This window comes from Sapajus apella, unplaced genomic scaffold, assembly GCF_009761245.1.
Source record: "Sapajus apella isolate SASKATOON/1434 unplaced genomic scaffold, GSC_monkey_1.0 scaffold212, whole genome shotgun sequence".
Classification (NCBI taxonomy): domain Eukaryota; kingdom Metazoa; phylum Chordata; class Mammalia; order Primates; family Cebidae; genus Sapajus; species Sapajus apella.
The window spans coordinates 86259-109407 of NW_022437152.1; the positions used below are offsets into that span (position 1 = coordinate 86259).

Genomic DNA, 23149 nt, shown 5'->3' on the forward strand with positions numbered 1-23149 from the left:
CTTGTTACCCAGGCTGGAGTGCAATGGCGCGATCTCGGCTCACCGCAACTTCCGCTTCCTGGGTTCAGGCAATTCTCCTGCCTCAGCCTCCTGAGTAGCTGGGATTACAGGCACGCGCCACCATGCCCAGCTAATGTTTTGTATTTTTAGTAGAGACGGGGTTTCACCATGTTGACCAGGATGGTCTCGATCTCTTGACCTCGTGATCCACCCGCCTCGGCCTCCCAAAGTGCTGGGATTACAGGCTTGAGCCACCGCGCCCGGCTTCAGATTTTTGTATTTTTAGTAGAGACGGGGTTTCACCTTGTTGACCACGATGGTCTCGATCTCTTGACCTCGTGATCCACCCGCCTCGGCCTCCCAAAGTGCTGGGATTACAGGCCTGAGCCACTGCGCCCAGCCACAAATTACCAAGAATTCAAGACGGGGAACAGCAGAGTATCGGGCCAGCTGGGGTGGGTGCACGTGGCTGCCCTTGAAGCCGGTCCCGCTCCCGCCTTGGGGACAGCACGAGGCAGAGGCCCAGGCGGGCTCACCTCCAGCGCCCTGGGTCTGCCTTAGGAGTCTTAGCAATGACCCCTGCGCTCTCTGTGTTCTGGGACCCTCCGCTATAGTCAAAGCCTCGCCGACACCCCCTCCATGCGGTGCAGGCTGACCCAGCCCCCCTGGCACCCAAGGCTCCCCAAGTTGCCACCAGTCAGCACGGGGTCACCCTCCATTTGCGTAGTGCTTTGAATGTCGTCTGCGTTGTGGAAGTCTCCAAGCCCGGCCCGGGGCCGGGGGCCGGGCGAGGTCCCGTGTGGGGAAGCGGGGGGCGTCGGGCGCGGGCCGAGAGCTACCCGGTCTCACTCCCGGGCCCCGGGACCCTCGGACACCCTTCGGGAGCATCCTCGTGCCGCGCGCCAGGTGGGGAGGGCCGGGGCGCCGGCGGGCGGAGGGGCCGGGGTCGCGGCGGGTGCGGTGCCGGGGGCTGCGGTGATTGGTCGGCGCGGGCGGAGCGCTGGGCTTTGCGGGGCGGCGCGGCGGGCAGGGGAGGGGTCCGCGCGGGGGCGGAGCCGCCGGGGATTGGCCGGGAGGGCGCGGGGCGCGCGGGGTCGGGGGCGCGGGCCGGGCCGGTGTCTGGGTCCCGCCGCCGGGTCCGCGGCGGCCGGAGCGGGGCCGGAGCGGGCGGGATGGGGCGTTCCGGGGCGGCGGGCGCGGGGCGCTGAGCGGCGGCCCCGGCACCCGGGCGCGATGCGCCGCTCCAGCACGGACGAGTCCGCGTACCGGCGCAGCCCCTCGCCGCAGGGCAGGGAGCCGGGCTTCGCGCGCCGAGGCCCCTTCCGGCGCTGCAGCGGCCTGTGCGGGCGCGCGGGCGGCGGGGACGCCGGGGACGCCGGGGGCGGCGGCGCCTTCTTCGGCCTGCGCGCGAACCCCGGCCCCAAGGCCGCCCGGGCGCGCTACACGTCGCCCAAGGGCAGCAAGTACGTGGTCTTCTACCTGGACCTCTCCTTCATCTTCCTCCTAGAGCTGAAGCGCTGCGGCATGGCGCGCGCCTGCCTCCAGGCCGTCAAGTACCTCATGTTCGCCTTCAACCTGCTCTTCTGGGTGAGTCCGGGGGCCGCGCCGGGGGCCCGGGAAGGACGCGGGGGCTCCGCTGCGGCGGGTCGCAGGGGCTGGGCACCGGGTGCGGTTGGGGGGCTCCCAGGAGCACCCGAGCCCGGTGCTCCGGCCGGGGGTCTGGACTGCGTGGGAAGGTTTTCGCCATCACGGGGTCCGCCCCCTGCGCTCCCAGCCGATCGGCTGCCCCACGCCCCGTGCCCCTCTCGCCTTTGGATGAGACGGGACGTGTTGCGCACGTGCGCGCCGGACGGGGCCGACCCGGGCACTGCGCCTCTCGCAGTCGGGGTTCGAGTCCAGGTCGTGGCCAGCGGTGTGTGTGGCCGCGGGGCCTCCCCTGGGCCCGCCCCCTCCTCGGTGCAGCCGAGATCCGAGATCCTGACCTCAGCCCCGCCCCTCCGGGCCCAGGACTCACTTCCGAGGGCTTGAGCCGGCTGCTGCCGACGGAAGGGGGGGAGTCCTGGACACTGAGCTGGGCCCTGGGCGATGAGCGCCCGCGGGAGACACTGGCTTTCCCGCGCCAGAGGCTTCCCGAAGTTTTGCCGAGGTGGGTCAGGCTTGCTCAGACCTGCAGAGGTGTCCAGGGTGGGCCCTGTGTGCTGGGCGGGGCGGAGCGGAGCTGAGGCGAGGAAGGACGGAGTTCCACCCCACCCAGCCCGTGTCGTGTCAGGAGGTGGGGCCCGGCCCTTGGAGCAAGCCGCGACCCTGTCCTGTCCCTGGCCCCTGTGGGAAGGTGGCAGGAGTTCAGGGTGGCCAGGGATGACCTGCGCCGGGCCTGGGGCTTCACTGGCTGGGCTGGGGGAGGCGTAGTGAAGTGATGCCAAGGTCGTTCTGTGCCCTGTCCTGGATTCCTGAACCTGCTCCTGCCGCCGGGAGCCAGGGGGTGTGGCCTTAGCGCCTGCCTGGGCTCTGGGCCTCAAAAGGAGGCTGTCGGTCTGCATGAGGTCCAGCTGGTAGTGCCCAGAAGCCTGGGTGGGCCTTCCCACCTCTGCCCTCAGCCCCGGCTCCTTCCCTGCCCAGCGTGGGGTGAGACCAGGGGAGGCGGGTCCCTGGCAGGAACAGGCGGCCTGGGCTGCCTGCTGGGTGTCACCCAAGGAGGCTACTGCCCCGGACGTCCACCTCCAGAAGGGGTCACCACTAGGGTTTGTCTTCTGCTAGAGGCTCCTCAGGGGTAAGCCCAGGCCCTGGGGGGGCGCCTTGGAGGTGGGGGTGTGGGCTGGTGCTGGTGGGTGTGCAGGGTGGATGTGGGGGGTGACTGAGTGACTAGAGTGACTCTGTGATGGGGGATGGGCCAGAATGACTGAGGCGCAGTGGGTGTGGGGCCTGGCGGGCAGGTCCTGGGAGGCGAAACCTTCTCCTCTCTCCATCTCCTTTCCTCCTTGGTGGCCTGGACACCTGCCTTCAGGGAGAAGGAGGGGGGTCCTCCAGGGGAGTCTCTGTGAACCCCAAAGAAGCCTCCCTTCCTACTGCATGGCAGACACACTCCGCCGCCCTCAACCTGGGAAAGAACGCACCAGGAACCCCCCTGGGACCCTGTTGTGGGCTGGAAACTCCGATTCTCTCTCTCTTGTTTATTTTTTGAGACGAAGTCTTGCCTGTTGCTGAGGCTGGAGTGCCGTGGCCTGATCTCGGCTCACCACAACCTTCTGCCTCCCGGGTTCAAGCGATTCTCCTGGCTCAGCCTCCTGAGTAGCTGGGATTACCGATGCCCACCACCACGCCCGGCTAATTTTTGTATTTTTAGTAGAAACGGGGTTTCGCCACGTTGGTCAGGCTGATCCTGAACTCCTGACCTGGTGATCTGCCCGCCTCGGCCTCCCAAAGTGCTGGGATTACAGGCGTGCACGCAGCCCCTGTTGTCTTCTGTTACTCAGTCATCACCTGTCCCCCAGTCTAGCAGACGGGAGCCCTGCTGGCCTCATACACCAGCCTTGGCCCCACCCAACCCAGCTGGTGTCCAGTGGGGGTCTGAGGGTGGAGGTGGGGCAGGGTAAATAAGAATGGGTGGGGGTTTTGCCGGGAGGCTGTGCTGGGCTGACGTCCACGCCTGCTGCGTCCGGAGCCACTGTGGGCTAAGCCCCTCCTCCTGGTGTGGGGCTGTTTTGGGAGTCAGGCCTAGCTCGCCCCTCCCCAGGACCCCTTTCCTTTTGGGGGTGCCAGCCCCTGTTGGAGGGGCTTTTGCTGCCCACTCCATTTCCTACTTAGTGGGAGACCGGGGGCAGAACCTCTCCCCAGGAGTGCAGCCCAGGGTTAAGGTGGTGGGAGGGGCATCCCCCTTGGTGGAACCTCAAGATCCCTGCGTGTGTCTGTCCTGACCCCTCACTGCCCGAGTTGTGCTGGGCCTATGGGGAGGGCATGGGGAAGCCTCAGTGGGCAGTCAGCGGCCAGAGCCGTGGGCAGTGGTGGGAGCCGGGGTGGGTGAGGAAAGGTGTGTGTGGTGGGGGCTGGGCCTGTCCTGGGTGCGGCTGGGGTGAGAGGTCCTCTGGCACTGGGGGCTGGGTGTGCCTGGCACCTGCACAGTGGTCTGGGTGCAGTGATGGCTCTGCAGCTTCCCTCTGCCCCCATCTCTCCTGGCTGCCCCCACCTTTGCTCTCCTGGGCCCTCAGCCCCAGCCTGGCACCCCTCTCTCCTGCCTTTGCCTCTGTGCTCTCCTTGAAGCCCCCCCTTCCAAATGCAGATCCTCCAAGGCCCTCACAGTACCCCTGGCTGCCAGGTCTCTTTGGGCCCAGGCCTGAGCCCCCTGCACAGCCATGGCCAGGCTGGGGCCCTGGCTGAGACCACAGCCACTGACTGGGCCGGGGCGGCCTCGGGTCCTACCTGGGAGGGGAGGGGAGGGGCTCGCTCCAGAAGACTGAAGGCTGATTGGCTATTTCTGTGCAGCGTCGGGTCAGGCTTCCTGGGCAGGCATCCTGGCTGGGGTCTGGGAGGGGGGCTGTCAGAGGGGCTGTGCCCAGAGCCTTCAGCCTTGGGTGGAGTGCAGAGGGTTCCTGGGGCGGCCAGGGTGCGGGGAGGTAGGATGTGTCGTGGCCTGGTGGTGGGGGACCCGGTGGGGCCTTCAGAGCAGCGGTGCCAACTCCTAGCCCCACGGACATCTGGGGACACACCGGCCTGCTTTCAGGAAATCGAGGCCCCCGCCTGGTGACGGCAGCTCTGCTGGGGCTCGGTTGCTGAACCCTCACCCTGCACAAGGCGGGGGTGGGAAGCAGGTGGGGGTTGGGAAGCAAGGCTCTTGTGGTGGGGCCAGGGTGTCTCTCGGGAGCCCCATGCCGGAGGGAGGCTGGGCGCAGGGCCCAGGAATCTCAGCCGGCTGTCCTGAGCCAAGGCACATGCCGACAGACACACGTGAGCCACGGTGAGGCGTGGGGGCTCTGCTGCCCCGGGACCCCCGCCTTGGGGCCTCCGTGCTGCCTTGTCAGCTCAGCCTCTGCCAGCAAAGCTCTTCCCTTAATGGAAGTGGAGTCCCAAGGGTGGCGGGGAGAGGACGGGGCCTGCTCCTCCTGCCGGTCGGGGGTGGAGGCTGCCATGCTACCTCGAAGGTGCTACCTGGAAGGGCTGTCCTCCTCCTCTTCTTCCCCCCCACCCCACACGCCCGCCCGGAAGCTCAGGCCCTCTGTACACAGTGTGGTTGGGGCCCGCCTGGGGGACTGGAGCCCTGCCTGCCACTGTGGGACCCTGGGCCAGTCCTGCTCTCCCCAGGGCCTCATTTCCCATCTGCACCACGTGGGGTGGCACAGGGTGAGGTCCCCAGATGCTGGCCTGGCACGGGGAGGGGTGAATGGAATGTGGGAGGCCCCTTAGCCTCCCCCCGCCGCCTGCACCGACCCCTGGGGGAGCCCCCCAGGTGGGCATGTGACAGCCTAGAGGGGGTGCAGCAGGGCCAGCCCTTGGCTTCCCTCCCCTGGGAGCTGAGAGCCGGCAGATGGCGTGGCCGGCCCGCCACGGTGGACAGTGCAGCGTCCCCCGAGGGTGGCAGAGGCTCTGCCTCCAGCTCCCGGGCCTCTCTTTGAGGACTTCGGCCTCCAGGCTGGTCTGTGGCGTGGGAATGGTGGCAAACGCAATGATTCGTTTCTGAACAAAAGCCCCCACGTGGGGAACCACAGCGTGCCTGAGCCCCAGGGAGTGTGTGGCTCCTTGTGGGTGGGGTGCAGCCGCGGTCGGTCAGGGTGGGTTTCAGGCAGCTCTGGTGCTGCTGGGGGTGGGCGGACTTGTCCACCTGGTGGCGCAGGCCTGGCTCTGTGGAACCTGTGCAGCTGCTGGGTCCCAGCTGGTGGTGGGCAGGCGGCCGGGCCTCTGTGTGGAGGGGGCTCTCTGGGGCAGGTGGAAGTCAGGAGGCCCCCGCGGGGGTACGGGAGTGAGTGTGAGCTGCGGCCCTGCCCAACCATGGCTAGCCGCCTCCTAGCTGCTCCCGCGCTAGGGAGCCTCCTCCTGGATTCCTCCCCGCCCTCCGGCAAACTCCTGCTCACCCCACAGGACCCGGCATGGCACCCTGGGCAGGTGACCCCTGGCAGGGGCTGTTCTGCCCTCCCTGCCTTGGACACTGGCCTCAGGGTGGGCCTTGGTCACTGGGTGGGGGCTGGTCTCCTCATCTCTGGGCCCTGGGGGCCCTTGGAGAACTGCTAGGGTCAGGGGTGAGGGAGCGGAGAACAGAAGGGGGTGTGGACATGAGACCACTGCTGTCAGGAAACAGCACAGTGAACCACGCAGGTCGTAAGTGGGCAGACTTGTCAGCCCTGGAAACCAGCATCCCAGCCACAGCGGGGCATCCGCCAGCCCAGAGGGTCCTGAGGCTGTGCTGGCTGCCCTCCCGTCTCTGGACAGAGCCCTGGCCCCTGCAGGGACCCAGGCCCCCATCCTGTTCCAAGGACGTGGCCAGTAGCCCAGCCATCTGCCACACAAGGCCACGTGGCCGGAGGAGCAGTGGGCCTGGAGGAAGCGCACTCCGCACGTCTGTCTGAGGCCTGCCCAGGGGGCTCAAGGGGGCTGTCCAGACCAGAAAAGAGGGTCGGGGCCGGGGGTGCATGGGCCTCAGCAGCGTCTGCACACGCTGGCACTGAGGGACAGCCCCCGAGCCTCTTGGGTGGGTGCTGGGGGACGGCCCCCCCGAGCCTCTTGGGTGGGTGCTGGGGGACGGCCCCCCCCCCCCCCGAGCCTCTTGGGTGGTTGCTGGGGGACCGCCCCCCCCAGCCTCTTGGGTGGGTGCTGGGGGATGGCCCCCCCGAGCCTCTTGGGTGGTTGCTGGGGGACCGCCCCCACCGAGCCTCTTGGGTGGTTGCTGGGGGACCGCCCCCACCGAGCCTATTGGGTGGTTGCTGGGGGACCGCCCCCCCCGAGCCTCTTGGGTGGGTGCTGGGGGACCGCCCCCCCGAGCCTCTTGGGCCGCTATGGGTTCCTAGTCTGGCAGAACCGTCAGTTGCTGAAGATCAGGGTGAACAAGTGTCGGATGTACATTGGCCAGGGGTGGTCTCAAGCAGGTGTTGGGAACAGGTTCTGTCCCCAGAAGTGGACAGTGGGCAGTGTGAGCTTCTGCCTTGGAGAAGGACGGGCTGACCATGGTGGTGAAGAGGTCTGGGATGGGGGCTCCTCTCCTACGCTGTCTCCCCAGCTGTCATGGGGCAGGGTCACCCCACCTGAGCTTGTGTCTTACCTGCTGGGGGCAGCAGTGAGGGAGGGGCCTTTCGGCCTGTTCTGTTCGTATTGAGCGGGCGAGGAGGGATTTTGTCTGTTTTTGGGGGCCAGGCCCAGATGCTGGGTGGAACCCTGGTAGCATGCAGCAGGCTGCCAGCCACACCCCCAGCTGCTGCCCCTCTGGCTGCGTTTGACAAAAGAGGGCCCTGGCCCTCCTGGCCTCAGCCCCGTTCATCCTGCCTTTGATGTTCCATCTCCAAGCAAATGGGGCCCATTTTCTCTTGCACTTCGAGGCTATAATTTTCCTGCCAAAATGTTTTAAAAGCTTACACAGAAACGCTTTCAAAATTGCAGGTAATTTTACTAACCACGTGCGTGCGTTTTGTCTGTGTGAGTCTGCAAGTATGCAGGTGAGGTATGCTGGGGCCTCAGGGCCTGGGGGACCCTGGGTTGCAGGGCGAGACCTCGAGCGTGTGTGTGACCACGTGTGACGGTGTGGGGCGTCTGTGACATCGTGGACTGTCTGTCACAGTGTGTGTGGCCCAACCAGGCTGCTGACAGTGAGTGGGTGTCTCTTTCCTGCTGTCTGGTGGAGGTGAGGATGTTTTGTGGAATGTTAATTAGCGAAATAAATTCCCACCGGGGCGGGGGCAGTTGTGGAGGGGCCCAGGGCTGGAGGTGTAGGGCCCCTTCCTGCCCAGTCCCATGGAACGGGGTGCCACACCTGGCATGGTGCCAGCCACTCTGCACGCGCCCTCCCTGTGCCCTTCAACGTGTTCCCATGGGGCGAGGGGAGCTCAGAACAGCTCATTTTCCTGCTGACGGGAGCGGTCTGCCGTCCTTGGAAGGCAGAGGCTGACGGCACAGGCAGTTTTGTTTCATGAGACTGAGTCTTGCTCTGTCGCCAGGCTGGAGTGCAGCGGCACGATCTTGGCTCACTGCAGCCTCCACCTCCCAGGTTCAAGCGATTCTCCTGCTTCAACCTCCTGAGTAGCTGGGATTACAGGCACGCACCACCACGACCGGCTAATTTTTGTATTTTTAGTAGAGACGGGGTTTCACCATGTTGGCCAGGCCGGTCTCGATCTCCTGACCTCATGATCCTTACGGTTTGGGTTTTATTTTTATTTATTTATTTATTTATTTATTTATTTTTAATAAAGGCAGGGTTTCACCATGTTGGCCAGGCTGGTCTTGAACTCCCGACCTCACATGATCCGCCCGCCTTGGCCTCCAAAGTGCTTGGATTACAGGTGTGAGCCACCACACCCGGCCCAGTTTGGGTTTTAAATGACAATTTTCTCTGTTGTGCCAGCACCTCCCCTCAGCTCAGGGAACCGCACCCCCAGCCTGGGCCTTCAGCCTGGGATTCCACCTGCAGGCAGCTTGGCGCTTGAGCCCAGGATATGCTCTGAGCTGGCGACGCCCATCTCCTCTCCTGGGGCCTCTGGTTTCCCTCTATGTCCAGCCTCTTCCATGGGGCAGGCCCAGAGCCAGCAGGGCCCCACCCTCCTGCCCCACCACCTGGTGATCCGGACTAAGGGCACATCCCTTTTCTGCCCGGTTCTTGGGGCAGTGACAGTGCCAGGCCATATGTGGGTCCCCTGGTGCCCTATCTGCCCCTGCATGAGACCTGGGAACGGTGGGAGGACATGAGGACAGCCCAGGGAAGGTCAGGGTTCCCATGTGCTCCTCAGGAAAGGCCCCCAGTTCTGCACAGCCTCGTCTGTACTGATCTGTCTACATGGCACAGGTGGCCTCGTCTGGACTGGTCTCTACATGGGTGTGTGGCCTTGTGCCTGACATTCCAGGGGCAGGACTGAGTGGGCCACTGCCCGTCCAGGTCTCTCCAGTGCTCCAGGATGTTATGGGGGACACCTCCCCAAAGATGGGTGGGGGCACCACCCCCCCCGTCAGCACCGTGGACAGCTCATCTGCTGAGAAGTGGGGGCGTCTCTGTAGAGCTGGCAGACCCCTGCCCATCCTGGGACTGTGCCCCAAGCCCCGTGCTCCCGGTGAGGACAGATCCTCTTGATTAGGGAGGTCCCCTCACTTGTACCACAGACCTGGCCTCTGGTCCCGCACACTCCAGCCGCACGCACCTGGCTCACACGCAACCCGGCTCGCACCCACCCCGGGCTCACACCCACCCCGAGCTCACACTCACCCCGGTCTGACACACACCCCAGCTCACACCCACCCTGGGCTCGCTCACACTTGGGCTCACACCCACCCCGGTCTCACCCCCACCCCAGGCTCACACCCAGGCTCACACTCACCCTGGGCTCACACCCACCTGTGTCTGACACATGCCCCAGCTCACACCCAACCCGGGCTCACTCAGCCTGGCTCACACCTCAGCTCACACTCAGCCTGGCTCACACTCGGGCTCACACACATCCCAGGCTCATACAACCCCCGCCCAGGCCACCCTCCACCGGGCTGTACTGACTCCCACCCCAACCCTTTTCCTGGTCTCCTGGGAAGCCTCCCCTGTCCCCCTAAGCTGCCTCTGGGACTGGGTTTGCTCAGAAGCCACACCCAGGCCGGGCGCTGTGCCCAGGTCTCCTGTCAGCTCCTCAGCAGCCCCCCTGGAGCCAGCAGGTCAGTGCTTGCCTGAGGGTACTCCCAGTCCTGGGGCCCAGAGCACAGGGGTGACGCGTCTTCCCGCACTGTCCAGCTCCCCCATGCCCCTGCCCCCCCATGCCTGGCTGCTGGGGAGGGCTCTGGGCTTGGGGGTGGGAGCTCCACAGGACCAGGAGCCACGCTGGCTCAGCAGAGCTTCCAGGACGGGCCCGTGCAACCTCCAGACAGCGTTCTGTTTTGGATGTTAATTGGAGGTGCTGCCTTTGGAAGGCCTGCGTATTCTCCCCAGGACAGCCTGAGCACGTGTGGCACACCTGGGGCCCCGGCAGGGCGATTCTGCTCTGAGGGCATTTTGCCCTGACGAGTCCAGAGGGACCCAAGACAGCAATGAGAGGCCTGGCCTGCACTCCTGGGCACCATTGGCCACCCCTGCCCTTGGGGAGGAAGCTGTGTCCACTCCCCCGGGGTGCAGGCTCCTGCCAGCCAGCCAGTGAGGGGGCGGCCTCCACGCTCCAGCCTAGCTCTGGCCAATACCCTGCTCAGGGAGGGGCGAGGGGGCATGCACACAGGAGGAGGGGTGCCTCCCACCCCCAGGCCTCCCGAGGCAGGAGCCCTGCCAGCCTGGAGGCCCAGGCCCCTCTCGAGCTGGGCTGGTGCTGAGGTGGGGGTGGGGCTCCCTGTGGCCAGCAGCTCATCTCAGCCTTGCTTTCTGTCTGGAAAGTGGGGTGTGAGTCTCGCCACTGGGCTTGGGAGGCTTCTATGGGGCGAGTTGGGGCTTCTGGTGGCCCCGGGAACCCCTAGAGACCCCGTCCTCAGGCATGTGGTCTGGGTGTTCTGAGGAGCTCCGCGGGGTTGAGGGGCAGAAGTCCCCCAGGGCTGCACAGCCCTTTCCCGGAGCCAGCCGACCACTGGGACGTCCCCACCACCCGCCTGGGTCCCCGTGCCTCGGACCCGGAGCTGGTCAGCACTTTTGGGGGACTGCTTGCCCTGTGCCCGAGTCTGAGGGTGGGGGTCCCAGTGGACCCCCGCTCCCTGTGAGGCCTTCTGGGCTGGCACCTGGCACCCTCCCTCCCTCCCTCCGAGTGCAGCACCGCCGGTCCCCTCCCGCCTCTTTGTATTTTAATTGATTTTTATAAGAAGCAGCACTCAGGAAATGGTGCAAACGCTGTAGCGCTTACAGAGGCCGCAGACAGTGACCCTGCAGACAGCAGGTGCGCCCGTGGCACCCGCCTGCCCCGCTCCCGCCAGCGCCCATGTGGATGTGAGAAATCACAACCAGGGGCAAAGCATGAGGGAATCGGGGGTTTCTGCTGCCACGGGTAGCGGCGGACAGCGGGGACATCACAGACCCACTTCAGGGTGGGCACCAGAATCCTGGGACTGCCTGCCGGGAAGCCATGTCCGGGGCAAGGGCGGGGCTGGGTCTCACTGATGGCAGTCTGGAAAGGCTGGAGTGGGTGGGCCCAGCCGCCCTGGCCGGTCAGGTGGGGAGTGGGCTTTGCGCTGTGCAGGCCAGTGGGCGGGGGTGGTGCAGGCTGTCCTGCTCCCGAGACCCCAGCCCTTTGTCTCCAGGCCGGGGGTGTTCTGGGGCACAAGGGAGCCCACACCACTGTGGCCATGGAGTGTGGGTTTGGGGATGGGGCCAGCCCAGGGTGTGGGGAAAAGGCGGGCCTGCCCTGGACACCCCCGGGATTTAGTGGGACTCTGGGTGGTTCTGGCTCAGGACGGCAGGTGCTGCGGCCTTGGACTTGTGGGCCGGGCTCTGCCCTGGGGTCCAGAGCTCGCGTTGGGGCCTCACCCTGTCTCTCTCACCTTGGCGGTGCCCCAGCTGGGAGGCTGTGGCGTGCTGGGCGTTGGCATCTGGCTGGCGGCCACACAGGGGAGCTTCGCCACGCTGTCCTCCTCCTTCCCGTCCCTGTCGGCCGCCAACCTGCTCATCGTCACCGGCACCTTTGTCATGGCCATCGGCTTCGTGGGCTGCCTGGGCGCCATCAAGGAGAACAAGTGCCTCCTGCTCACCGTGAGTGCCAGGGCCTGGGCAACGCTGGGTGGGGCCTGTTGGCCCCGAGGCGTGGGTGCCACCTCAGGGGTGTGACCTCCTGAGCAGGAGTGTGGCCTGGTGCCCCAGTCACTGTTGGGTCTTCCAGGCTAGGTCGGGGCTGGGGGGGGTCACTCTCTAAAAAGAACACGCTGTGGCTTGTCGGGGGCTCCCTTGACGGGACACTGGCCCCGGTGAGTGCAGGCACAGCCCATACACGTGTGCACACGCACACGAGGCCCTTCACGGGTGGGCGGGCTCCGTGACTCATTCCTTACCATCCCCACGCCCGTCAGGGGCCTGGCCCCAGCTCCCTGGGACCCTCTGCTGAGACCCTCCCGGCCCCACCTTGCCTTGGGCCGGACGTACAGGCAGGGATGCGTTTATCCTTCTTGCAAACGTTCATCACGATAATTAAAAACGGGCTCCTGGACAGAAGCGGCTTGCTGCCGACTGACACGCCCGGCCAAGGCTGTGGGCGGGTTGGGGTGCGCAGCCCGCCGCGGCCTGAATCACGAGGCTTCCCCCGCCCCTTTGAGAAGTCCTGCATGGGGTCCTCACTCAGGTGTCAGCCAGCCCGCTCCCCTCTGTGCCCCTTCCTGGGGGAGGCCACTTCCTGGGGGCAAGCCCCATGTCTGCCAGCCTCCCCAGGGCCCAGTTAGGTCCCAGAGCTCCCTGGATGCTGTGGCCAGGGGTCTGCGCCTCGGACAGTCGAGGTGGCTGCTGTGTGTGGGCCCTGCCAGGCCTGCAGGGACACGGGCCCGACCCCCTTTCCTGTGGGTGACTTGGGACCCAAACCCTGGGTACCTCCTGGGAGTGGGGGGCTCCTGTGTCCTCAGCCCAGCTCGCCCCGTCTGCCGCCCCCACGACCACCCTGCCTGGGCCCCTAGCTCCCAGCCCCACCCTGTCCATGCCTGCCCTCCTTTTTCAGGGTGTCTGACCCACGCGGAGGAACAGCAGGGCTGGGGTCAGGCTGAGCTTCGGGGCTGCCACCAGGAGGGGGAAGGTTGGGTGGTCGGAGGCAGGGTTTGCAGCCCGTGATCTTGTGGAGGGGGCGTCAGCCACCTTGGCTGCCCTGAAGGCTGTGATGTGGGGGCGGAGGGGGCTTCTGCAGCCCAGCTGTGGCCCCTCCTTCCGCCATGAAGACACAGGCACCCAGCGAGGCACCCGCCGGACACTCAGAGGCCCCTGGATGGAGGTGTCCCGAAGGCAGCTGATGGGCTGAGGCCTCGGGAACAGGGATTTGTGCCCACCTGGGGTGTCTGGGTTGCCCCAGGGTGGGGATGGGAGGGGAGCCCAGGACAGCCCATCGCCCCACACTCGGGCTGAGCCAGACGCAACAGCCTCTGGACCTGGGCCGAGTTCTCAGGTGGGGTTGGCATGCCGGGGTCTCTGGGAGTGGGGGCCTGGCAGAGGTTTCTGGGCAGCACCAGGTGTCCCTGAGGTGTGTGGCCCCGGGCCCTGGCGTGCTGTGGAGCGGAGGCTGGGGGGCCTGCCGGGTCCCCGCCTGAGCCTGCCCCTCCACAGTTTTTCCTGCTGCTGCTGCTGGTGTTTCTGCTGGAGGCCACCATCGCCATCCTCTTCTTCGCCTACACGGACAAGGTACAGCCGCCTCAGCGCAGGCCCCGAGGCAGGGCTGGGGGCTCCATCCTTACCCCCAGGGGGCGTGGACAGAGTGGCCTGGCATCTGCCCTCGCTAGTGGCCAGGGACAGCGGGTGTGGATTTAGCAGTAGCTACTGGAGACCAGGCCTGGAGGAAGAGCGCCAGCAACCCTGGGCGGCTGTGCTGTGGCTCTGAGGCCACCCGGGCATGAGGGCACCATTCCCCCACCCCGAGGCCGCTCACGGGACACCCCCTGCCCTCTGCCTGCTCCCCCACCCCAAGGCCGCTCACAGGACACCCCCTGCCCTCTGCCTGCTCCCCCACCCGAGGCTGCTGGGGGGTCATCCCCTGCCCGCTCCCCCACCCAAGGCTGCTGGGGGGTCATCCCCTGCCCTCTGAGGCAGCGTCCTGGGCTGTCTGCCCCCAGTGCCCTTCTGTGCCACTAATTTACATATTCGGCCATTTGTTTATACTGAGATGAAGGCGCGGATATTGAGGCTGCACCCTGAGCTAGAACACACCACCACTTTGTTTTGTGAATCACACTGCCCGTCCTCGGCCCTGGGGAGCTCCTGCAGTTGGCTGCTGTGTCCCGATGCACCCCCGTTGACAGACTTTTCATTTTGGGGCACGTCCTGACTTCCTGGCACTGCAGGGCACTCCAGCCTCCTCCTGCATTCCCTGCCCTGGCCCGGGAATCAGCCCCTTTTCCAAGGAGCCCCAGACCTTCACTTAACATTGGGGACCAAGGCCAGGGTGCGAGGTGGGCCTGGTGCTCGTGGCTCCTGGCTTTCAGCTGACAGCATGGCTGTGTGTGACATGTGGAGGCACCTGTGTCCCTGCCCCTGTCCCCCAGGACCCACGGTCCTCCCCCTGCCTGGGGAGGAAGCTCAGGGGTGGGGGCCTTGGGCCTCAGGGCTTCTGAGGACGCGCAGTTTCTTAGGCTGGCAGGGGCGGGAGCCACTTCAGGACGAGGTGCAGGAGAGACCCGGGGCCCAGATTAGGGGTCAGCGAGGGCGTCTGGGTGAGGGGGGTGGGGCACAGTGGGAACAGCCCTGCTGACCCCCCTGCACCCCCAGATTGACAGGTACGCCCAGCGAGACCTGAAGAAAGGCCTGCACCTCTACGGCACGCAGGGCAACGTGGGCCTCACCAATGCCTGGAGCATCATCCAGACTGATGTGAGGCGTGGGCATGTGGGCAGGTGGGCGGGTCAGCGGGCGCCCCCCTCCTGCCTGAGCCCGACCCGAGCTTGCCCCCCAGTTCCGCTGCTGTGGCGTCTCCAACTACACCGACTGGTTCGAGGTGTACAATGCCACACGTGTGCCCGACTCGTGCTGCCTGGAGTTCAGTGAGAGCTGCGGGCTGCATGCGCCCGGCACGTGGTGGAAGGCGGTGAGTGGGACCCCCACAGGGGTTAGCGGGGCCGGCAGCCTGGGACGCCCTGGTGACATGCGGGCACGCCTCCCTGCAGCCCTGCTACGAGACAGTGAAGGTGTGGCTGCAGGAGAACCTGCTGGCTGTGGGTGTCTTCGGGCTGTGCACGGCACTGGTGCAGGTATGGCCCGGGGATTCCCCTTTGTTGAGGTAGCAAAGGCCTTGCCGCCAGGAGCCCATGATCAGGAAGGTGGGGTCTGGGGGGAGGGACAGGTGGAGGCGGGTGCAGGGCAGAAGCGGGCGGCTGTCCATGCTGGTGTCCCAGGACCGGCCAGTGCAGAGGCTCAGGGGAGGGTGCTGTGGCTGAGCCCCAGGGGTTGGGTGGGGCGTGTGAGCCTCGGGAAACTGAGGGGCTCTGCCAGTGTCCCCCACCCCGGGGACCACTCTGGGCTTGAGGCCTCAGCCTGTGGAGCAGCCGCCCAGCACTCCTCTGTCCCCACAGATCCTGGGCCTGACCTTCGCCATGACCATGTACTGCCAGGTGGTCAAGGCAGACACCTACTGTGCGTAGGTCGCCCGACGGACGCCCGCGGGGAGACGGCCGCACCCACAGCTGCCTTTCCCACCACCGGCCTCGGTGCTCTGCCCCATGCTGGGAGGGAGGGGAGGGACAGATGCCCGGAACCTGTTTCCGGAAGGCCCTGGCTTGGGTGGCTTCAGGGCTTCTGGACCCCCCGGGAGGGGATGGCCACAGACTGGCTGCAGAACCCAGGGCAGGGGCTGGAGGGGCTTCCAGCAGTTTTTTTATCTATTATTCTCCAGAGCGGCGTCCACACGGGAGCCAGCCTGTGGCCCCTGGCCTCCCGGGACACGGGGTGGGGCTGGAGGGGCCAGGTCTCGGCATCCTGGAGGTGGCCCCGCTGGTCCTGGTGCTCTAGGCTGGGCCGCGGCCCCTCACCTACATTCCACAGTGGCCATGGGCTCCTGGTGCATCTCTTAATAAAGTGTGAGCAGCCCCCTGTGCCTGTTGCTGGTCCACCTCCCCCCACCCCATCTTCCCCTTTGGCACCCAGGCCTGGGCAGAGCAGCCTCTGGCATGAATGGTGCTTGGGCAGAGCCTTGTGGCTGTGGGCATCCCCATGCAGATTGTGATGAGGACACCAGCCTCAGGGATGACAATCAGGTTGGGGCATCTGACCCCCAAACTGTACCCCCCAATCTCAATTTCCAGTTCATGCCTGCCCCACCCTCTGCCCACCCCCCTGGGGACACCCAGCCGGCTCCAGGCTTCCCATCCTGTGTGGCACCCACACTGACCTGGCAGTGCCCAGACCCAGGCCCCACCACCCTCCTAGACCTGCACGTCCCCCGCCCTCACTCCAGCAGAAGCCATGGGACCCCAGAGAACCCACCCGAATGTTAGTGTCAGCACCTCTGGGGTACAAAGCCAGAGGCAGCTTTTTTTCTTTTAGGCCAGGTTCCACTCCGTGCATCAGGCTGGAGTGCAGCCCTAACAGCTCACCACGCCCAGCCGCCTCATGCGATCCTCCCACCTCCGTCTCCTGAGTAGCTGGGACTGCAGGCACACACCACCGCGTCTTGATGATTTTGTATTTTGGGGGGGCAGAGATGGGGTTTCAGCCCAGCGTCCCTCCCGCCACGGCTTTCTCAAAGTCCTGGGATTGCAGGCGTGAGCCCCAGCGCCCAGCATGCCCTGCGGCCTACGTCTACAGCAGGCAACGAGGCAGAATAGCGGCACCGCGCCTGCAGTGTGGCGGCATGCAGGCCTCCTGGACACCCAGGTGGTGCCTTTCTCATGCATGGGTGCCTTGGGTCCCACCCAAGACCCCCTCCTCAGCTCCCACCCGTGAAAGAGACCCCACCGTGCTCCCTCACCACCAGCTGGGGATGTCCTGACCCCCTACCCCCTGCCTCCTAACATTACGGACTCTAAACCAGGACCCTGGCTTCACTGTCCCCACCCATGGCATTCTCAGTGAGGGGCGCCCAGGCCCACCCACTCCCTGACTGACTTCCATCCCTCTGAGGCCCTGCCCGTGACATGCATCCCATGTCCTCTGCTGCCCACCTCAGCCCCGCAGGCCTCACTGGTGAGGAGGGGAGGCTTCACGGCCGGCAGAGGACAAGATGGCAGCTGGGGGCAGGGAAACAAGGGCTGCCAGGCCTCAGCTCATGATGCCCCCAAATTCCCCAGGGCATCCCCAGTCCTGGACACTGCTGCACTGCAGGGTACCCTCTGCCCCACCCCCTCAGTGGAAACACTTGTCCTGACTTGGCCCACGGGTCCTGCTGTTGCCCCTCTCACACCGACACAGCCAGGCTGGCCTGGGGGTCGCACCACCTGAGGCGGCAGAGCTGAGCCAGGGTCCAGGGCCAGGCTCCTCTGAGCCCATCTCCAGGGCAGCCCCTGTACCCCTGCCATGCTGGGCTCCGTGAGGACATCTGGGTGGCTCTCTGCAGGTGACGCACATGTGCTGTGGCTGCCCAGGTGTGTGGCAGGTGCATGGGGGCAGGGCTGTCAGCTCTGCCAGGGCCCTGGAGTCCAGGAGTGGGCGAGTCTGGGATTATTCCACAGCTTCCAAACCCACATCCAGCCCAGTACCTGAGCAACAGCCCAGAAAGGCTTGAGCCCGGCTGTCCTGGTAGGGCAGGTAGAGTGGGTCCTCCCTGCCCAGCCGACAGGAGGCAGCCGGCAGTGCCCAGGTGGGAGGGGCTCAAGCTCTCAAGGTGTCCCCCAGCCAGGACTCATCCCAGGGCAGGGACCCCTCATGGGAGGGTGGGAATGACACGGGGCCCGGGACCCCCCACTGAGGACCTCGGCAGACCCATCACAGCAAATGGAGCGTAGGCCTGTATTTGACACCCGGTCACTCACTCCAGGGCTTAGGAAAGAACCCGTCCGCCGTGGGCCGCTGTGCCCACCTAGAGCAAGTCGTAGAAGTAGTCCAGGCCCTGGCCCAGCTCCCAGATGGACACCCCGACGCCCAGCTCCCGCGCCAGTTCCAGCCGCACCTGCAGGGACTGGGCACAGACGGAAGGGTGAGCGCCTCCTGGGCCCATCCCCCAGCACCCAGGGACGCCCTCCATGCCAGGGCAGCACTGCCTGGACCCCAGGGCTGCAGGCCCCCATCCCATGGCCAGCAGCACACGCACCTTCAGGGTTGGGTAGAAGACGACGTGTCTCCCACTGCGGCTCCTGCAAGACAAGGGGACTGTCACCCGTCCGCCAGCTCTGCTGGCCCGGGGCCGCCTCCCCCCACAGCCACGGTCCAGGTCCTGTCCCCCTGCCAGGTGGCCACATGCTGTCTTGCTGTGCACCGGGGCGGGAGTGGCAAGTGGGCTCCCCTACTTCCACCCCCAAGGCCCCACCCTGAACACGGAAGCCGAGGCGGCCACCCACGTCCCAACACTCACTTCTTGTATTCGAATAAGTGCTCCGAGGCTTGGCTGTCCCACACCATCCGGGGCCTGTGGTCCTTCAGTGTCTGGATGTACCTGGGGAGACCAGGATGTGGGTTTTGGAGCTCCGCCCGCTCCCCCACGGCCCCACGCTGCACCCCCAGAGGCTGTGGCTATCAGCAGGGGCACAGGGCCACTCAGGGCAGCAGGTCAAGGGAGCCACCATCCCGGTGGTCTGGGGATGATGGCTGGTGCGGGGGAAGGTGAGGGGGAAGGCTGGAGCTTCAGGTCCCGTATTTGAGGAATTCTCAGAAAACACATCTTTCCAGTAGCCTCCTCAGGAGAAGCCACTCCACCGAATCCTCAATGCCCTGATCTGGAGGGTGACAGGGGGCCTGAAGCTGCCTGACGCTGGCGGTGGCCCTCAGGCTATGCAGTGGCTGCTGGACGGGGCTCCTCACTACCCAGACAGAAGGCGAGAGGCCAACCAGGCAGGCCTCAGGCTGCCCTGGCCCCACTGCAGGCCCTGGGCTGACAGGCAGGCCTGGTCCTGGGCAGTGGTTTCTGCCCCGTTTCAAAGGCTGCGTCTGCCTCAGTCCGGAAGTGACCAGCCCATGCCCTGGACTGCGGCAGGCCCCTCCTGAGCACCGGGAGCCAGGGGTGTGAGAACCACCGGTCCTTCACACAGAGGACAGCTCATTCCCAAGGTGCCGGGGACAGGACTGCGCTTTCCAGAAGGTCACGGGGGTCCCTGAGTGTGTGCACAACTCACTGCACATCTGGGACCAGGGCAGGTGGTTCCAGAACACTGGGCCACAGCCACCAGCAGCACCAACAGATGGTTCCGGAAGCTTCTGGTCTCTGCAGCAGGAGTCTGTGCAGGTGGTGGTGGCTGACGGTGGAATATGACCCATGCCTGCTGCATGAGGACGGTGCCCCCAAGTGCCTGGGGCTGCAGCCACAGGGAGGAGGCCTGGCCTGGACCTACAGCCCAGGTGCCATGGAGGGAGGGGAGGACAGGCAGTGGGCAGCTGCAGGGGCATCCGCAGGACCCTAAGGGAGCAGGGCTGGACAGCGCGGGCTTCATCCAAGTGAGAAACGGCGACCACGGGACCGCACCTCGACCCACCTTCCCAGTGCTCCTATGCTCCTGCCCAGGAGGTGTGGGATGCTTGAGTCTCCTCAACGGGGACAGGCTGCTGTTCTGAGCAGGGCAGGGGCCCCCCGGCCCCAGGAGCCTCTTCCAGACTAGGGCGTATGTCACTTCAGAGCCATGAGGGAGAGCAGCTGCCACCCGCCCAGCAGTGCATGAGAAAGTGCCAGACCCCGTGGGGTAGCTCTAGCCTTTCAGGGCATGGGGTGGATGGGGGCTGCTCTGCAGACATCAGACCCCAGGAGAGACACAGCAGGGAGGGTGAGATGTGGCACTTGGGCAGCCTCCCCAAGCCAGAGTTTTCTCCAGGCACCTGTTTTTGCTGCGTTCGCCCAGGCTGGAGTGCAGGGGCACCATCTCGGCTCACTGTAACCTCTACCTCTTGGGTTCAAGCGATTCTCCCACCTCTGCCTCCTGAGTAGCTGGGATCGCAGGCACCTGCCACCATGCCTACCTGGTTTTAGTATTTTTAGTAGACATGGGGTTTCTCCATGTTAGCCAGGTGGAACTCCTGACCTCAAGTGATCTACCCGCCGCAGCCTACCAGTGCTGGGATTACAGGCGTGAGCCACTGTACCCAGCCCCTCTAGACGCTGGCAGTGGGTGGCAGCAGTGGCTGGCAGCTCCAGCCATCCCAGGCCTGGAAAAGCTCTGCTGGACCTCCACCCTCCTGGGGCTGGGCCAGGCCCCTCAACGACCATGTGTATGTAAACACGGTCCTTCCAGAAGCCCCTCCAGGCCAGGCAACATCATGGAGGCAGCTGCAGCCATAGCCACAACCCCTGAGACAGCTCTGAGATCACTGCTTTATCCTTCACTGAAATGGCACCCGAGGTGTTGATTAATTTGCAGTTCCCCCCCACCCCTCACCGCAATATCTGCTGAGTGGCTCTGTGGGAATGAGACGGGCAGGGTCGTGGGCAGACGCCACAGGACGGGCCCTCGAGCACTGGGGAGCTCTGGCCACGCCACACACTCCTTCTCCTGGGGGGCCTTTGTGGTCACCCCTCAAAATCTGCTGCCCCCAGAAGGTGAGGCTGGGGGTGGCCAGGACCCCAGAGAGAACTGGGTACGTCCGCTCAGGCTGGTGGTTTGGCGTGGGGGTGGTGACCATGCTGTGGGGGCAGCCATGACCAGGGCGCTGACAGGGACCCCAACCCTGGGAATCGCTACCCTCAAGCAGGCACTGGGGATGAGGAGAAGCAGGAACCAGGGGCTGGGTAGGAGTGTGTGCCCAGCTCCCAAAAGCCCAGGGAGGGTCCGAGACTCACTTCCGGGAAGGGAGGGTGAGGCCACCGGGTGTAAGGGTGGGGCAGCTGCAGACAGGAGTGAGTCCAGGCCCCTGGTGCAGGGAGGACCGTCCTCAGAGGGGCTGGAGCCTTGGGGACCTGAGTGGCCCAGGCTGATAACTGGGACCGCCCTTGAGGGCTTATGAGGGAGCACGGCTGGTGTGAGGGGCCAGGCTCTCAGGCAGTACATGGGCCACACGGGTCCTTCAGGGAGCAGCACCGGCCACAGGGAGGGGAGGGTGGGCGATCGGCCTGCCTAAGAGGAAGGGGAGGGGAGGGACAAGCACACAGAGAAGGGCATGTGAGCAGTAAGGACGCAAAGCTCACGGGCGGCTGCGGCCTCGACCTCACAGAACGGTCCAGAACAGACAAACCCACAGACGGTGGGCTGGAGGTGGACACAGGCCAGGGCAGGGAAGGCAACAACTACGGAAAGGCACAGGGCTGCTTTCGGGGAGCAGGGAGGGCTGCACAGGTCTGTGGGCGTACTGAATGCCACTCTGAAATGGTCTGAATTTTATCCTTGTAACTCAAAAAGACTCACAAGGCCTCAAATGGAAAAGGTCAAGGAAATCCAAACAGGACATACACACAAAACACACCCAGACACACCACAGAGGAATCGGGAGGACCAGGGATGGAGAGGGCGTTCTGGGTGTTTCTATGGAGAAAGCACGAGAAAGACGTTCCTGAGCCTCCTGATGAGGGGGTCACCCCACAGAGACCAGCTTGGAAACTTGTCTTGGAGAAGGGACTCCAGAAAACCAGGGACGTGCTCCAGAGCCTGGGGAGGCTGCCAACGTCTAAAAAGGAAGGATGAAGAACAAAGATACCCGAGGGGGCTGGGCGAGGTGGCTCATGCCTGTAATCCTAGCACCTTGGGAGGCCAAGGTGGGTGGATCACTTGAGGTCAGGAGTTCGAGACCAGCCTGGCCAACGTGGTGAAACCCCATCTGTACTAAAAATACAAAAATTAGCTGAACATGGTAGCAGGTGGCTGTAATCCCAGCTACTCGGGAGGCTGAGACTGGAGAGTCGTTTGAACCCAGGATGCCAAGGTTGAAGTGAGCCGAGATTGTGCCATTGTACTCCAGCCTGGGTGACGGAGTAAGACTCCATCTCAAAAAATAAAGCTGCCCGACGGAGAGAGGGAGAGATGGAGGAAGCAGCAGCGGTCAGAGGAGGCACTCCCAATACCTCACCTCCGCTCTGTGGCCCTGGCTGGAGCAGGGGTGCCAGCCCCGCAGGGCAGCCAAGTCTGAGCAATCCCTCCACCCTGCTAAGCGGAGGGACCACGGAGGACCGCCCCACAGACACACTGCTGCTGTCACACCAGCCCAAGAGCCCAGGTTCGGGACTCTCAGGAGGGCAGTGGGCCATGGACCTCCATTGCCCTGAGCAGCCTTGGCCCAGTGGCTGGCAGGAGCCCTGGTCATCCACCAAGAAGGGCGTCCCTCTCTTGGCCCCTGAGAAGAAGCCAGCTCATGGGAGACTTCGAGGAGGCTGGCGTCAGAGGCCGCTGGGGGCCTCTCTCCTTGGGTCTGCCCAGGCAGCCTCCTGAGATGCAGGATGGACAGGAGCATGTGACCAGACGTTCTGGGACACCTCGACTGCATGTGCAGAACCAGCCTGGGCTGAGCAAGGAAGGAGCCTGGGGAGGTGGCGCCAGGATCTCAGCAGGAAAAGGTCCGAGAACTCTGGGCCAGCGGGCACCGGGAGACACGGGTTGGGACGGGGCGGGAGCTGTGCACCTGTACCACAGCTGGGGCCGCCTCACCGGGGGATGCAGTTACAGATGTGGTGACGGAGCCTCCAGGCCCTTCCTGGCCCACACCCACAGCCCAGGTTAGGTGGCTGCCTCTCCCAGACTCAATTTTTTTTTGAGATAGGGTCACTGGGCTCAGTGACTAGAAATACAAAAGACTAGTTGGGCATGGTGGCATACACCTGTAGTGCCAGCTACTTGGGTGGCTGAGGCAGGAGAATCGCCTGAACCTGTGAGAGGCTGAAGTGAGCCGAGATCAAGCCACTGCACTCCAGCCTGGGCGACGAGCGAAACACCATCTCAAAAACAAAGAGATGGGGTCCTGTTCTGTCACCCAGGCTGGAGTGTGACGCTGTGACCAGAGCTCGCTGTAGCCTAGACCTCCCAGGCTCCAGCAATCCTCCCACCTCAGCCTCCTGCATAGCCGGACTGCAGGTATGCAACACCACACTAACTTTTAACATTTTTTAGAGATGGGGGTCTTGCTATGTGGCCCAAGCTGGTTTCAAACTCCTGGCCTCAACTGATCCTCCCATCTCGGCCTCCCAAACTGTTAGGATTACAGGCGTGAGTCACTACACACAGCACCCCTTAGACTTGACCAACCAGCGACGGGGCTGTACTGGCTCCAAAGGTGCAGCCACTCCACAATCACGGAATGCTGTGAGCCGCCCTGAGCTGCCCTGAGGAAGTG

At 64.9% G+C, this 23149-nt stretch overlaps 2 protein-coding genes across 11 annotated transcripts in view; one reads left to right on the forward strand and one right to left on the reverse strand.

Annotated features, from left to right (window-relative positions):
• Positions 1 to 21422, forward strand: part of TSPAN4 (tetraspanin 4) — a 27403-nt gene extending 5981 nt beyond the window's left edge. For 3 of the 4 annotated variants that reach the window (XM_032270551.1, XM_032270552.1, XM_032270549.1), the window contains 7 exons: positions 1508 to 1587; positions 11639 to 11830; positions 13376 to 13450; positions 14531 to 14632; positions 14715 to 14846; positions 14926 to 15009; positions 15331 to 15847. In XM_032270551.1, the coding sequence (XP_032126442.1) occupies positions 1525 to 1587; positions 11639 to 11830; positions 13376 to 13450; positions 14531 to 14632; positions 14715 to 14846; positions 14926 to 15009; positions 15331 to 15399 (717 nt within the window). In that variant the 5' untranslated portion in view covers positions 1508 to 1524 and the 3' untranslated portion in view covers positions 15400 to 15847. Of the gene's footprint in view, positions 1 to 1507; positions 1588 to 11638; positions 11831 to 13375; positions 13451 to 14530; positions 14633 to 14714; positions 14847 to 14925; positions 15010 to 15330; positions 15848 to 20692; positions 20701 to 21411 lie in introns of those variants that run through there. The other variant, XM_032270550.1, reaches the window with a different exon arrangement.
• Positions 17678 to 23149, reverse strand: part of CHID1 (chitinase domain containing 1) — a 38731-nt gene continuing 33259 nt past the window's right edge. For all 7 annotated transcript variants that reach the window (XM_032270542.1, XM_032270541.1, XM_032270546.1 and 4 more), the window contains 3 exons: positions 18264 to 18344; positions 18003 to 18045; positions 17678 to 17870 (listed from right to left, as the gene is read on the reverse strand). In XM_032270542.1, coding sequence (XP_032126433.1) covers positions 17772 to 17870; positions 18003 to 18045; positions 18264 to 18344 — 223 coding nt within the window. In that variant the 3' untranslated portion in view covers positions 17678 to 17771. The remainder of the gene's footprint in view (positions 17871 to 18002; positions 18046 to 18263; positions 18345 to 23149) is intronic.